Consider the following 15,675-nt stretch of genomic DNA (forward strand, 5'->3'; position numbering starts at 1 on the left):
TTGTCCTGTTGCAACACCTATCTTCTGTTAAGCTTCAGCTGGTGTACAGATGGCCTTAAGTTCTTCTGCAAAATGTCTTGATAAACTTGGGAATTCATTTTTTTCTTCGATAATAGCAATCCGTCCAGGCCCTGATGCAGCAAAGCAGCCCCAAACCATGATGCCCCCACCACCATACTTCACATTTGGGTTGAGGTTTTAATGTTGGTGTGCTGTGCCTCTTTTTCTCCACACATAGTGTTGTGTGTTTCTTTCAAACAACTCAACTTTGGTTTCATCTGTCCACAGAATATTTTGCCAGTACTGCTGTGGAACATCCAGGTGCTCTTGTGCGAACTGTAAACGTGCAGCAATGTTTTTTTGGACAGCAGTGGCTTCCTCTGTGAAATCCATTGTTGTTTAGTGTTTTACGTATCGTAGATTCGCTAACAGGGATGTTAGCATATGCCAGAGACTTTTGTAAGTCTTTAGCTGACACTCTAGGATTCTTCTTCACCTCATTGAGCAGTCTGCGCTGTGCTCTTGCAGTCATCTTTACATGACGGCCACTCCTAGGGAGAGTAGCATCAGTGCTGAACTTTCTCCATTTATAGGCAATTTGTCTTACCGTGGACTGATGAACAGCAAGGCTTTTGGAGATACTTTTATAACCCTTTCCAGCTTTATGCAAGTCAACAATTCTTAATCGTAGGTATTCTGAGAGGTCTTTCATGCAAGGCATCATTCACATCAGAAGAAAAAATGAACGGACGGCTCACCTCCAATCTGAATGGAATCAGGTGCTCACGTATATGTTTACCCCAAAAAACAAGCTCAAAATAGATGTGTGTATAGAACGGGCACTCAAACCATAGGGAGTTGCATCAGAACGAATTTAATAAACATATCCCCATAAAACATATACCATTAATAAAACATAGCATTAAAAACATGATTCGTTTTTAATGCTATGTTTTATTAATGGTATATGTTTTATGGTGATATGTTTATTAAATTCGTTCTGATGCAACTCCCTATGGTTTGAGTGCCCGTTCTATACACACATCATTCACATCAGGCAATGCTGCTTGTGAAAAGCAAACCCAGAACTGGTGTGTGTTTTTTATAGGGCAGAGCAGCTGTTTCCAACACCTCCAATCTCATCTCATTGATTGGACTCCAGTTGGCTGACACCTCAATCAAATTAGTTCTTGGAGATGTCATTAGTCTAGGGGTTCACAGACTTTTTCCACCTGCACTGTGAATGTTTACATGGTGTGTTCAATAAAAACATGGTAACATTTAATTCTTTGTGTGTTATTAGTTTAATCAGACTGTGATTGTCTATTGTTGGGACTTAGATGAAGATCAGATCACATTTTATGACCAATTTGTGCAGAAATCCATATCATTCCAAAGGGTTCACATACTTTTTCTTGCAACTGTAACAATCAATCCTGCTGGAAAAGAGATGAAAGAGCAGTACTCACACTATTGTCTGCACTCTCCTGCATCCAGCCATACCAGAGGTGCCAAGATAAAACGGTCCTGTGGTGTGGCTGAAAATGCAGATTTAAATAGCCCGTACTAGGTGCGCTACATTCGCACCAATAGCCACCAGACTTCCGGTTTCCTGTGCGTTCCAGCATGGAACGCACCCCACTTCCGGTTGGTGGAACGCACGTTAAATCTCATATCACATTACTTCCGGTTTCACAATATTACAGGCACAGAACAAAATAACCAGTCCAACTGTCTACACAATTGCAAGAGAGGCGACAGTGCAGAATCCAGCTTCACCTCCCCCAAGGTAATAAGTAGGAGACAAAAAAAATAATATAGATGTAGAATGACCATAATAAAGATCAATGCACAAAAACTGCTCATTTAAAACGACTGGAAACATGGTCGTTTGGATACACAGCCACACACATAAGGACAAATTCAGCCCCCACACATAAACAACTGAAAAGGGCAGGGTCCCAGATAATACATAGGGAATCATATAGAAATGAATACAGTTAGTTATAGTCGGGTGGCAGGATAGACGTCATCCACATATTTAATCGGATGCTTCGTGCATCCATGGCCGCTACAGGGAGTAAGGTACATAACTCACAGTGAACTCATACATTTAAAAAAAATAAATCAAGTATTTACAGAAAGCAGCTAAAGGTCAATCTTTCATTGAGCCCCCTAGGGCACTGGGATCGGAAACGGTAAATCCATTCTGATTCCTTTTGCAGGATTTTTCTATCCCAGTCCCCCTTTCTCAGTAGTGGGGGAATCGTTTCCAACACTGAGAAACGCAATACATTGGGTTCCCCTGAATGTTTATCCATCATGTGGCTAGCAATTGGGGTGTTTTTTTTTGTTTAAGACGTCATTGACGTGTTCACAAATTCTCCTCCTCAACTCACGGATGGTTTTGCCAACATAGTCCATTGGACAGGGGCATTGGCAGATATAAACCACCCCCCTGGTCTAACAGTTGACAAAATCTCTAATCAAAAAAATGCGGTTAGTAACCGGACACGTAACCATTTTAGAGGTGGAGATAAAGGTACATGCCTTACATCCTCCACATCTGAACATCCCAATAGGTTTCCTTGATAGCCAGGTGTCCTTGTCAAGTGGAGCCACATAATGGCTACAAACTAGACGGTCATGGAGGCTCCTACCCTTACGGTAGGTGATGCTCGGGTACTTCGTGATGGTGTCATTGAGGTCAGAGTCCATCAATAAGATAGGTCAATGTTTATTGAGGATCCTTCTCATCTGCACATTAGCACAGTCAAACGTGGAGATAAGTCAGATAGGGGTCTGATTTTGTATTTTTTAAATTAGGAATTAGGAGATCACTTCTATCCTTTGCCTGAGCTCAAGATCCCCTGGGGATAATCTCGATCCCGAAACCTAGTGTTAAGCCTCTTAGCCTCCCTATGGAATTCCTCTAAGTTGGAACAGTTTCTCTTTACTCTCAGATACTGGCCATTCGGGATACCCCTTTTCAGGGGGAGAGGGTAGCAACTATCCTAATATAGAATACTTTTGGTCACAGTTGGCTTTCTGAAGATAGTAGTTGCCAACCTCTCCCCCCGTTTGCAGACCCTCACATCCAAGAAGGTGATGGAATCTTCATGGATCTCATACGTGAAACTAAGGCCAATCTCATTGACATCCGTGTTGCATTCATTTTTTGCAGACCCTCTTACTTCAATGGACTGCATTTTGTGGCAAGAGTAGGACACGGACATCATCCGTATTTTGCAGATTGCAAAATACGTACGGTAGTGTGCATAAGGCCTTAGAAGAAGATGGTCTATATTATATTCTAGCCTAAACTGATCTATTTAAAGGGGTTGTCTTATGATGAAAACCCTTTTTTACACTGAAAGTGGCCCGGTAATAAGATGAAACTGTCCAGTTTCAGAAACCCCAAGCTATCACAGATTTGAACGATAACAGTATAATGTGTATGGGACCATTCAAAGAAAATAACCAAATCCACTGGAAAAGAGCTTCTATTTGCTGGTGACGCTGGATAATAGTGGGGGATCCTGAATGGGGATGCCTTTTCTCAATGATGTCAATATTCACAAGGAAGGCAAATAGAAAAGAGTTTATAAGACTACCCCTTTAAAGAGTAAAAAGCTCCCTATGTTTGTCATCCGTGTCACCAGACAGACCTAGTTAGTGAAGAAGCTCTGCTTAGGTTCCTAGTCACATATATAATTTGGCCAATTTATTGCATGCTCTTATATTAAATGGAAATGCTTGAGGAGCCTTCACCTCATAAGTAAATATTTCCACTCATTTAATCTTAACCTTTTTAGACAATAAAAATGAAACCTGGTATCTTGTTTTAAATATTTGAGCTTTTGTCTTTTATCTGGAACAAATATTAGTCTTTGCTGTTGATAAATCTGTCAGTTTTACTGACATGATAATTCCCTTGTGAAAAATGAAGCTTCTGGTGCCCAATCTAATCTTCCTGGCAGTCATGATAAGCCTGTAATCTCACAAATACACAGGTTTCCCGTGTAATAAAACTAAACTGAGTTTCACCTTTTTAAGCTAGGTAGGTGCCTCTGTCACAGAATTTAGCAAAAATACAAGACAAAAAACTGCATCTGCAGGGATCCAGCAGAGAAGAGAGAGAGGGTGGGAGTGGTAGTCGATGATGGTGGTGGTATTCACAGTTCATGGTGACTCTCCCTAGGGCAATGCAATGACTGGAGTAACCACCCTTTCTTTCCTCAGGGCATACCCTGGCCTTGAGTCTCCTGCCCAGTATTAGTTGGGGTGCCCTTGGTGGTGGATTGTTTGGCAGGGTGCAAGGCAGGAGGGCTCATGCAAAGGGCTGATGGATGTAACCAGTCCTGTTAGTTTCAATACCTGAGGGGGTCATTTATTAAACAGAAATATGCCTATATTAGCCATATTTCTGGAACAGAGGTCCTTTGCAACGCAATCTGCGACTTTTCCCGCTCACGCCAGGTCTAAAAAAGTGGACGTGGCGTATTAGAAAATTGTCTAAATGTAGGACAGCTAGGAAGCTGTCTTACATTTAGAGGTGCCTTTGCATAACATCGGCTGATCCACCACTAGCGCAGGACCTTATTAAGACCGCTGTCTACAACGCCGATCTTAATAAATGTGCCCCTAAGTCTCTTTTTACTGCTAATGGGAGTAGTACAAACAGCAGTAAAAGGCACAGTTCCAAATGATATCACAGTGTAATATTTTTCCAAATAGCAGTAAGGACAGTAACAATGATGGAAGTTATAGTACTCCCTCTCTCTCTTAAGACTCTTTGCAGTCTCTCAGCAGAACCACAGACATGTTAGATATGTCTGCAGTTCCTGGAATAAGGGGTGTAGATATTAGATATGGATGGCCAGTTTGTCTTAAATTTTGGTAGACTGCTTTTGCAATGTTCCCTCTCACAGCAGCATAGCCTTTCTGCCGTTAACAAGCATAATACCTTGTTGTCTAATTCTCATGCATGGCCTTGTGAGTTCTAGTCCTCCTAATCTCCTTCTCTCAAGTAATAGGGTTGCTTTCTTCCTTCCTTGCAGTTGAAGTCTCAGAGACTGAGGTTTTCTGAACATGGGTCTGAGGAACTTGCACATGTAGCTCTTCTCAGCAAGACACACATTCCTTTACTCTAACTAACCAAGGGGTGGAACCGGTCCATCGCCCTGGCAACCTAACACAAAAATTTAATCATTGGGTTGTCCATACAGTGTTATCAATTATACAAACATAGTAAATCACAACATTTAGCTTAATACATAACATTATTGCAGTTATCAGCAATGAACCCTTTAAACCCTTTGTGGAAGCTCTCCTGGGGTACTGCACATGCAGCTGTATTTTGTCTGGCAGAATGCTGGATCACATTACAGTCAATAGCACTGCAGTATTTTTGTTTCTTTAGGATACATGCAGACGATGTGTATTACACATGTTTCTTTTTCATGGATTTTCATGCGAAAAATTCATAGCATAATACTACTAGTAAAGTTAATGAGATTTTCCAGATCTCATGTACAAAGTGTGGTTTTTATTTATTTATTACATGCAGAAATTGACCTGCAATGTGTATTTTAAAATCTGCATCATGTCAATTTTTTGTGTCAATTACAAGTGCAGATTTTTCACTTCGTAATGCAAAGGGTGAGAACTGGGACAAATCTGTGAAAAGAAATCCGGAAACTCAGCAAAATGCACATGCAATCTATACGGAAGATGAGATAAACTACACTGCTGTGTGTATGGAGCCTTACATGAACAGAAAACCGGAACAGCTCTGCACATCTCAGCATAGCCTATGGTGGGCATGCACATTGGAAAGAAGTAGGTTAATGGTTTAACAACCATTGAACAAATGATCCTCTTATAAACAATAATTTTGCAGACTCTGCTGCATTTTATCTGCTGAAAACTTTAAACAGGTTCAACTTCCAACACTGGTCTGTCATTAATCAGCTGAACAATTGTTTGCTGTTAAACTTCACCTGACAATCATTTTGGATGAAATCATCCATTTTGATCAACTTTAGATTAATATGTATAGGTACCTTTAGTAAAATCTCCCTTTATGTACTGGGGCTCCAGAGTGATTTAATGTGCAATCACACTGTGATTATTGCACTTTGCAACCAAATTGTGATGTTGCACATTATACTGCTAATAGTAGACTAGTAAAGGACCCTTTACACGGGCCGAGTATCGCATAGATCATCGCTAATGAGCGTTCGTAGTAACACTTGTTAACGATGATCTGGCAGTGTAAATTTACAGCCGATTACCCAATGAACGAGCAAAACGATTGTTCATTGGGTAATTGTATCGTTTCTGCGAACACAAAAATCCTCGTTTACCGACAGCAGATCCCGACAATGAGTCTTTATGGGGAAGAGCAATGGTATTAGAGATCGCTCCTCCCCATCTCTGGAGGAGATCGTTGCATGTAAATACAGCTATCTCCTCCACCAGCGAGCAGCAGATTATCGTGAAGAAGCGCTTCCCTCCCGAGAATCTGCTGGTACATCGTCCCAGGGACCTTTACACGGGACTGAAAATGGCAGATTTTAATGATAGTAATATAATGTGTATGAGGCCTTAAGACAACTGGCAGAGTTAGACTGGCCCACCAGTGTTTCAGAGGAACCTCTGATGGGCCTAGGTTCTCCAAAAGTTCAACCAAAATCAACCCCATCTGACTTTTGCAACTAGAGCCTATTTCTTAAGGGATAATTCACAAATAATGTTCCAGAGCTTACCGCTCATATGTCCCGTGTGTGAAATGATAACGAACTCATAATTGCAATTAAAATTGAACATGTACATGTTCTGTACGTATGGAGAATGAGCCCTCATTATTTCCGCTTGAGGTTGGGCAGCACAGTGGCTTAGTGGTTAGAACTGTAGCATTAGTAGTCCTGGATTCAAATCCGCATGGAGTTGGTATGTTCTTCCCGTGTTTGTGTGGGTTTACTCAATGTACTCTGGTTTCCTCCCACACAGCAAACACATACTAATAATATGTATACTTGAGGACATCGAGTGATGATAACATCTGTGAAATATGATGGCACTATATAAGCAAGAAAAATAAATAATATAATCAAGAGAGAGAAACCCAGTAGAGCAGACTTCAAAATTTACAGGACACAAAAGGGTGACAGATTATTTTCTCCAACCTTGCCCTAAGTGCATCCAGGTTTCTTCAAAGAAACCCGGAATAAATTGCATATTTAATATGGTCTAATATAATAGAAACTCAGCCAGAGGAGTAGCGAGGGGGTGCATTCCTATGGTGAAGCATGGAGCCGACCACTCCCTGCTTTACCATTCTGCTGATGTCCTGCGCTCCCCAGCAGCGCAATATGTGTTTGTGTGTGAGTGCATCGTGCTGCTTCTGCTGGGGAAAGATAGATGTGCTTTTTTTTTATGGAACTGGAGAGGGCACTCGGGGCCAAAGGGGGGCACAAGGAGGACATAACTACAGTAAATGGGTGAAAAGGCGGGCATAACTACTGTGAAGGGGGACAAGGTGGGTCTAACTATAGTTAATGGGCACAAAGGTGGGCATAACTACTGTGAAGGGGCACAAAGGTGGGCATAACTACTGTGAAGGCACACAAAGGTGGACATAACTACTCTGAAGGGGCCACAAGGTGGGTATAACTTCTGTGAAGGGGCACAAAGGTGGGCATAACTACTGCAAAGGGGCACAAAGGTGGGCATAACTACTGTGAAGGGCAAAAAAGTGGACATAACTACTATGAAGGGGCACAAAGATGGGTATAACTAATGTGAAGTGGCACAACGTGGGCATAACTACTGTGAAGGGGCCACCAAGGAGGACATTACTACTGTGAAGGGGGAACAATATGTGTTAAAGGGGTTATCCAACTCCTAATATCCCCCCCCAAAAAAAAATGCTTGGGTCCCTCACACAGATTGTACTTACCTTGCTCTCTCCAACACCCACGTTGCTTCTAAAGCCCGCAGACCACTGCTGCATCTCCCTGTTGCACAGATGAAAACATCCGGGGAGGGGGGGGGCGGCAGCCAATAGCAGGCTGCGATGGGCGCAAGCCTTCTTGGCGTCACCTGCGATGAGGTAGGACCAGTTGGTTCTTTCATTTATTGCAAAGTGTATTGGTGCCACCTTGTAGCCTATGATGGGTTTTATTAGGCAAGTGGGATTGGGTGAGTATAGTTATGCATTGAGCGGAGTTAGGCTACTTTCACACTAGCGTTCGATCGGATCCGTTCTGAACGGATTCGATCATAATAATGCAGACGGAGGCTCCGTTCAGAACGGATCCGTCTGCATTATATTGTCCAAAAAAAGCTAAGTGTGAAATTAGCCTGAGCGGATCCGTCCAGACTTTTACATTGAAAGTCAATGGGGACGGATCCGCTTGAAGATTGAGCCATATTGTGGCATCTTCAAACGGATCCGTCCCCATTGACTTACATTGTAAGTCTGGACGGATCCGCACGCCTCCGCACGGCCAGGCGGACAACCGAACGCTGCAAGCAGCGTTCAGGTGTCCGCCTGCTGAGCGGAGCGGAGGCTGAACGCTGCCAGACTGATGCAGTCTGAGCGGATCCGCATCCATTCAGACTGCATCAGGGCTGGACGGAAGCGTTCGGGTCCGCTCGTGTGCCCCTTCAAACGGAGCTCACGAGCGGACAGCCGAACGCTAGTGTGAAACTAGCCTTAGAGGAGTGGCTTAGTATAAAAAATATTTGCTGCGCTGCCACTGAACTTTTCGTTCTTTTTGTACATTTCCGTTGCAACATCTGGGGCCGTAAAGCCTAGCTACACCTCTGCCTCAGCGTACGCTCATATAGACTCTTTAGTCTTTTAATATTTGCATAAAAAAAATATTCCAAAGACAGTCACAAAGCTACAACAGTCATTGTATTTATCTGGTACTACCATCATACCTCATGCCATTCGCAATGGAAAAACTGAGACGTACTAGGAGGAACCCACATTGACCAAAAACCACACTGTATCAAATAACTAAACAGACATTTGGCAGGTATATTATCAGCTCAGTACGTTATGTATGTTACATGTAGTTGTTTAACTGGTTTTGTTATTTTTTGCTAAGCAGATATATATTTACATTGGCACACAAGGTGTGGGTTCTGCCTCCCTTCTATGAGCTATGAGGCCTTGTATATCTTCCTATAAGCTTACACCACATTTCAGCCCTCCCCTGGGCTTTCCATCAGGGGCATACATTTGAATGGATAATATTCACATTCAAACAAGTATTCAGTGGTGTGTGGTGAATCCATTCACTTCGGGATTTGCCTCATAGAAGTGAATGGATCCATTGCGGTATATGTGTGAATACCATTTTTAGGTATCCAAATGTACATCCCCGAACAGAAGGCCCATTTGGAGGCTAAAATGCAGTGTGAACCTGACCTAAAATGGTGCATATAAATAGAGAAAAATTGTGCAAATATACACATAAAGGGGGTCATTTATTTAGACCAGTTTTAATGGCGTTGGATCCCCCTAAGTTATGGAGAGGTGCTGGCCTCTCCATAACTTCGGCACATCTAGCTTCATAGCTTCCTAGCTATCTTCCATTTAGACCATTTTCTACTCTTAAAACAGGCGCAGAAAATGAAGAATGAGATGGACCTGCTGACCCATCCCCTTCCCCGCCACAACCACTTTTTTAGACCTGCCGAGTGGGGAAATGTCACAGATTACGGTGCAAATAACCTTTGCGCCGGCCGCAATCTGAGTCCCAAAATTTTTAACATTTCAGAAATGATTGAAGAATTGTTTAATTAATGGCATTGCGTTAATTCTTTTTTATATGTATTTTTTTTCCTCTAGCACTTTATTAATTCTATTGGTGTATATGCCATGCTATGTGCGCTATTGGCCAGCGTACAGTAAATTATGCATTTATTGGTGAGATCTGAACCATGTGTTAGCGAGACAAAACTCCAAGTTACAAGAATGGTGTCCGATTTAGCACAGATTTTCCAAAAAGTTGTGTGTTCCCACTAATCCATCCCATTTTCTCTCCGTATTTGAGAAAGGTGAAAATTGGTATTTGCTGCTCATGCTCTGCTCTCCAGGGCTTAATGGCACAGAGCTGATCTAATGCTGGCCCACAGTGTCTTTAAAGGAAACCTGTCATCAACTTTATGCTGATCTCACTGAGGGCAGCATAATATAGTGACAGAAATGCTAATGTCAGCGGTGTGTCACTCATGAGATAAATGTAAGTGGTTGCTGAGAACCAGCATCATAATCATTGCAGCCCAGGCCTGGAAAAGAGTCACATCTACCTGAGAAGAGTCCTGGTTATTCATAATTTCCTGCTCTCTCGCCCATCTGCTGATGATTGGCAGTTCTCTCCTAGAGAGAAAGGGAGAAAACTAGGTAGAAGACTGTCAGCCATCAGCAGGTGGGCAGGAGAGCAGGAATTCAGGAATAACCAGGACTCTTCTCAGGTGGCCGGGACTCTTTTCCAGGCCCGGTCTGCAATGATTGTGATGTTGGTTCTCGGCGCCCACCTTCTTTTAACTTTTAAATGACAGACCGCTGAAATCAACTCGCCTTTCTCTACTTTATGCTGCCATTAGTATGGGCAGCATAACGTTGATGACGGGTTCCCTTTAAAGCTAACCTTAAATAACTTTTATACTTAATTGTGTTGGCTTTGAGTTTAGTATTTCCTGTTCTCAATAGCATAGGGCAATCCAGTCATGATGGAATCAACTAGATATAACCTTATTTTTTCATATGATATTCACTTAAAGGGGTTGTCTCACTTCAGAAAATTGTAGAAAAAGTTAATACAAAGCACTTACTAATGTATTGTGATTGTCCATATTGCCTCCTTGGCTGGCTGGAATAGTTTTTCGATTACATTATACACTGCTCGTTTTACAGCTGTTTGCCATTTCATCATTAGATGTTGCATGTAGTTTTTTAAACTAAAATGATCCTCCACTTGTAGTGGACTGAGGTGCACATAGGTCATGTAACCTCAATGGACTCAGTGGAGCGCTGCAGCTTCTTCAAACAGCTGAACAGTGGGGTGAGGGGTTTCGGAGAGAAATACAGTTTGCATACAAATGAAACTTTTTCAGAATTGGTTATGATCGCAAGGTAAGAGCTCATGCATGGGCATAAAGCCTTGCAGTGTGCAGAGGTTGTACAGCTCCTCGCTGTGCTGTACATTCTTCATCGGACTCTTATGTATTGAGGAGATATCATTCTATGTTGATCATGAAAAAAAAGATCATGTAATTTATGGAATGGTCTATCTGGCCCCTAACATTTACAATGTCAGCCACTGTACTTAGGAGAAGCTTATGTACTGGTTCACAGCTCCTTTTTTGTTTATTTAGTCGCAAAAGCTGAAAGTAACCAAATTCACTTGACAGAGGCCCAAAGAGGGCCCTGTTGGCCTTTTTGGGGCTGGTATATGTCGACATACGTTTTTTTTATGTAGGAAACAGACCTGGGAAAGCCAGTGGTGTGAGAGACGTGCAGTTGTGTCTGTTACCACACCTCAGCCTCTCTATACTGTTGAGTGGTAGGTGTCTCGAGGATTGCACACATTTATGGAAAAAGGAAAAGAAAGGCAGCACCTGTATATGTAGTGGTGTGAACGAGCTCAGGTCCTTTAATCCATAGTGTGGCAATCCAGTATATGCAACGTTTCGACTACACTGTAGCCTTCTTCAAGCATGAAGAAAGGTGCAGCCTTTGTTTTCCTTTTTTGATTTTCTAAAGAGGCAGTTTTTTTGGACATTGCTCCTGTTAGGGCGTGCACTGTACCTCTTTTTACTCTACAAGGGGTGCTGTACTACATTTTTCTACAAGGTGGACACAGTTATGGCTCGCCCTACACATAGGCCATCTATGTTTTCCCAAGAAAACACCAGTACACCTTCTCCTTTATACAAACCTCACTCCTTGTGTAGTCTGCTTTGCGAGGTAGGCCTTATGAAAGCTGTATGGAACTATGCTCTCCTAATGATCTGCCAAAGCAAATACACCACTGAAGATATCATTTGGTATATTTGAAGCCTTCCAATAGTTATATGCTTTTCAAAATTATTATTCTTTTCAAAAATGCATATTCTAGCTGCAACTGGAGAGCTTACATATGGTCTTCTGTATTATCAGAACTCATGGAAAATCATATAATGTACCGCATTTAATTTCCTTTTGTGTGATAAACTTTCCCAGAAAACAAACGCTTTCTGAAGTCAGGCAGCAGGTCGTGACGTTCTTTGTAAAGTGCAAGGTTCAACACTGCCAGTAAGGACATGGTGCCCCTGATCGGGTGGATGATTTTGTGCCTGACAAAAACTTTATTGGAGTGATCCAAAAGCACACGACAATTATACCGGTGTCAATGAGCCTTTCAGCAAACAGCCCATTCATGCATCCTGGATAATCAAAGCCGCTTGGGTTTCTTGTAACCTTGAATTTCCTTACTTCTGGTTTTCATATGATCTGAGCTGAGGGGCATTGCCTTTCACAATTGCTGAAACAATGGGCCTATTCTTTGGACTCCTTTTATAGCTTTGCATAGAAACTCAAACTTTTGCAAACTTTTTTTACCGTCCTGAAATAAAACTGTTTACTCTTGCCTAGTACACACTTTGGCATCACCGAAATGCACACTGTTTTATGGATAGCTGTGAGTTGACAAAAGCAGAAAAAATTCACAATATTTTGTCATAACATTTCATAGAAATAAATGTAGAGATCCTCTAAGATTCTGAAAGTTGCTTATATAAACTGCTCTTCTCCCTGCATTTATCATCCAAGGACTGCCATAAGGGGTGTCTGGAAGACCAAACACATCCATAGAATACTTGGAAAACCTATTGATTTCAATGAGATCTGTGTAATGCTTCATTTTGCCTGTTTTGGCACACAGTGATTGGCCTAATAATGCTTGACCCTTCTAAAAATAAGGGTTTTCCAAAACTAACAGCTATAACTCTAAAATGTCATACTTGAGAAAAGCAAAATGTTAGTCCCTGCACTTATTATATCACAACTAGAATACTGCAGTACCCTCCTTAAGAATCACACTGCCGGCAAACAGACTGGCATTCCTCCAATGTATCCTCAGCCACCTCTCCTACAGTTTCTCTAATGTTGTCACTCTGTCAATCTCTCCACTGGCTGCCCATTATACAGAGGATACACTTCAGACCATAGACAAAGAGGATACAGTTCAGGACCATAGACATTAGATATATAATTGTCAACTAAAGGCTCATTCAGCCAACAGCCAATTCTCCCGATTCCTCATACACATGACCGTTTTGCTTGGCCAAGCATGCATGTGTTCTCCGTGAGGAGTGGGGAATAAGCCGTTTTCTTTACCCTGATATCTGCTGTCATGGGAATAGGAACAACCCATACACATTAGATGGTTGGCTGGTTTCCAAATTGGTGGGTTCAGCCAACATTCATCTTCTATGTTTGGGCACCTTTAGGGGAAAAGTAGGAGGCATAGGTTGGTGAGGATCAGGACAGATGTCAGTGTTGGCCATTGGTCATTGAGTTCTCGGCTATTGCAAGAAATCTGTAACTGTTAATACCTTTATTTTTGATCAGAAGGGGTAATAGGGTGAAAGGTAAGAAGAAATATGTAGCACAAAGCTTCAGTCAGGAACTGAAGTTATGGTCAGGTGGAAATGGAATACAAGAGCTGCCCCTTGTGGAAGCTAAGGGACATTCTCAAATATAGACATCTGGGACAATCCAGTATTTGAACTACCTATGCAACAACATTGGTTGGCAGGATGCAAAATATTCTCAGTGCCGCCCTGTGCTTGGAGACGGAAAGGATCGGCCATTTAAATCTGTCAGGTTTAGTACCACCCACGTTAGGCTACTTTCACACTGGCGTTTTGGCTCTCCGTTTGTGAGATCTGTTCAGGGCTCTCACAAGCGGTCCAAAACGGATCAGTTTTGCCCTAATGCATTCTGAATGGAAAATAATCCGCTCAGAATGCATCAGTTTGCCTCCATTCCACTGCAAACAGGTGTCCGTCTGACGAAACTGAGCCAAACGGATCCGTCCTGACATACAATGTAGGTCAATGGGGACGGATCCGTTTTCTATGACACAATCTTGCACAATAGAAAACGGATCCGTCCTCCATTGACTTTCAATGGTGTTCAAGATGGATCAGTCTTGGCTATGTTAAAGATAATACAAACGGATACGTTCTGAACGGATTCAGACGGTTGTATTATCTGAACGGCTCCATCTGTGCAGATCCATGACGGATCCGCACCAAACGCGAGTGTGAAAGTAGCCTTAATTGATAGAAGAAATGGATAGAGATGTGAACAGGAAATTATTCTAAATTAAGCCTCCATAGTCACATCCATTTGATTACATGTAGTGCTTCCTCATGTCTACATTTACACAACTTTACTTACAGCTTACACACTTTCACTTCGGATCCGCTCTTCTCACACTACTTCTGGTTCATATTGTTAAATCTATAAGCCTGAGAAAAATATTCGTGCCAGGAGCTTGATGGTTCATCTAATAAAAATAATTGAGCTTCTGGTAATTATTTTTTTTATTGTTTTTAGGAATGCATCCCAGAGAATCTGGAATTAAAGCTCAAGATATTTTCTGACATAGATCGTTTCGTGAACGATTCAGCCATAATAAGCAGCTCAACATCTTGCCTCTCACCGACAAAGATGTTTAATGGACTTCGACATGTCAAGAACTGCATAGTAGCACATCCTGTAAGTCCCAAGCATTTTGACTAGTTTAGCAGATAATCCCTGTGATTTTTACATATATTTAAAATGGTATAATTTTTTTTTAATAGTCTGTCTAGGAGCATGATCTTGTGATGTCTAGTGCAGCTTCTTAGCTAGTCCTGGCCTATAATGGGTAAGGATCTAATGGCTATGGAGCCAGCACTGTATAGCTGGTTGTCTAAAAATTGGCAAAGTCCAAGTGGAACTTGTCCGTGAGAATTTTCACTATCAAGGTGAGAGTGGTTAAAAAAAATATCCATTTCCAATCATTGTCTGCTGGTTAGAGGAGGTGAAATCTGTATTTACCTGCAGCAATCACCTCTGCTGTATAGGATGAGCGATTGCTACAGCAACTGCTTTTCCCCATGCAGATTCATTGATTTAGGTGTCTGCATGAACAACACCCGATGAACAGGCTTTTTGTTTGTTCATTGGGGATCAATGCCACAAAAGTGAGTACACCCCTCACATTTTTGTAAATATTTTATTATATCTTTTCATGGGACAACACTGACACACTGATACAATGTAAAGTAGTCAGTGTACAGCTTGTCTGACAGTGTAAATTTGCTGTGCCCTCAAAATAACTCAACACACAGCCATTAATTTCTAAACCGGTGACAACAAAAATGTCCAAACTGTGCCCAATTAGCCATTTTCCCTCCCCGGTGTCATGTGACTCATTAGTGTTGCAAGGCCTCAGGTGTGAAAGGGGAGCAGGAATATTAAATTTGGTGTTATAGCTTTCACACTCTTATACTGGTCACTGGAAGTTCAACATGGCTCCTCATTGCAAAGAACACTCTGAGGATCTGAAAAAAAGAATTGTTGCTCTACATAAAGATGGTATAGACCAGTGATGGCGAACC

At 41.9% G+C, this 15,675-nt stretch overlaps 1 protein-coding gene across 1 annotated transcript in view; it reads left to right on the plus strand.

The window, feature by feature from the left end:
* The window catches only part of CRYL1 (crystallin lambda 1), a 263,185-nt gene that overhangs the window by 226,041 nt on the left and 21,469 nt on the right, over positions 1–15,675 (plus strand). Inside the window, exon 4 of the mRNA XM_044284099.1 lies at positions 14,627–14,788. Coding sequence (XP_044140034.1) covers positions 14,627–14,788 — 162 coding nt within the window. The remainder of the gene's footprint in view (positions 1–14,626; positions 14,789–15,675) is intronic.

This window comes from Bufo gargarizans, chromosome 3, assembly GCF_014858855.1.
Source record: "Bufo gargarizans isolate SCDJY-AF-19 chromosome 3, ASM1485885v1, whole genome shotgun sequence".
Lineage (NCBI taxonomy): Eukaryota > Metazoa > Chordata > Amphibia > Anura > Bufonidae > Bufo > Bufo gargarizans.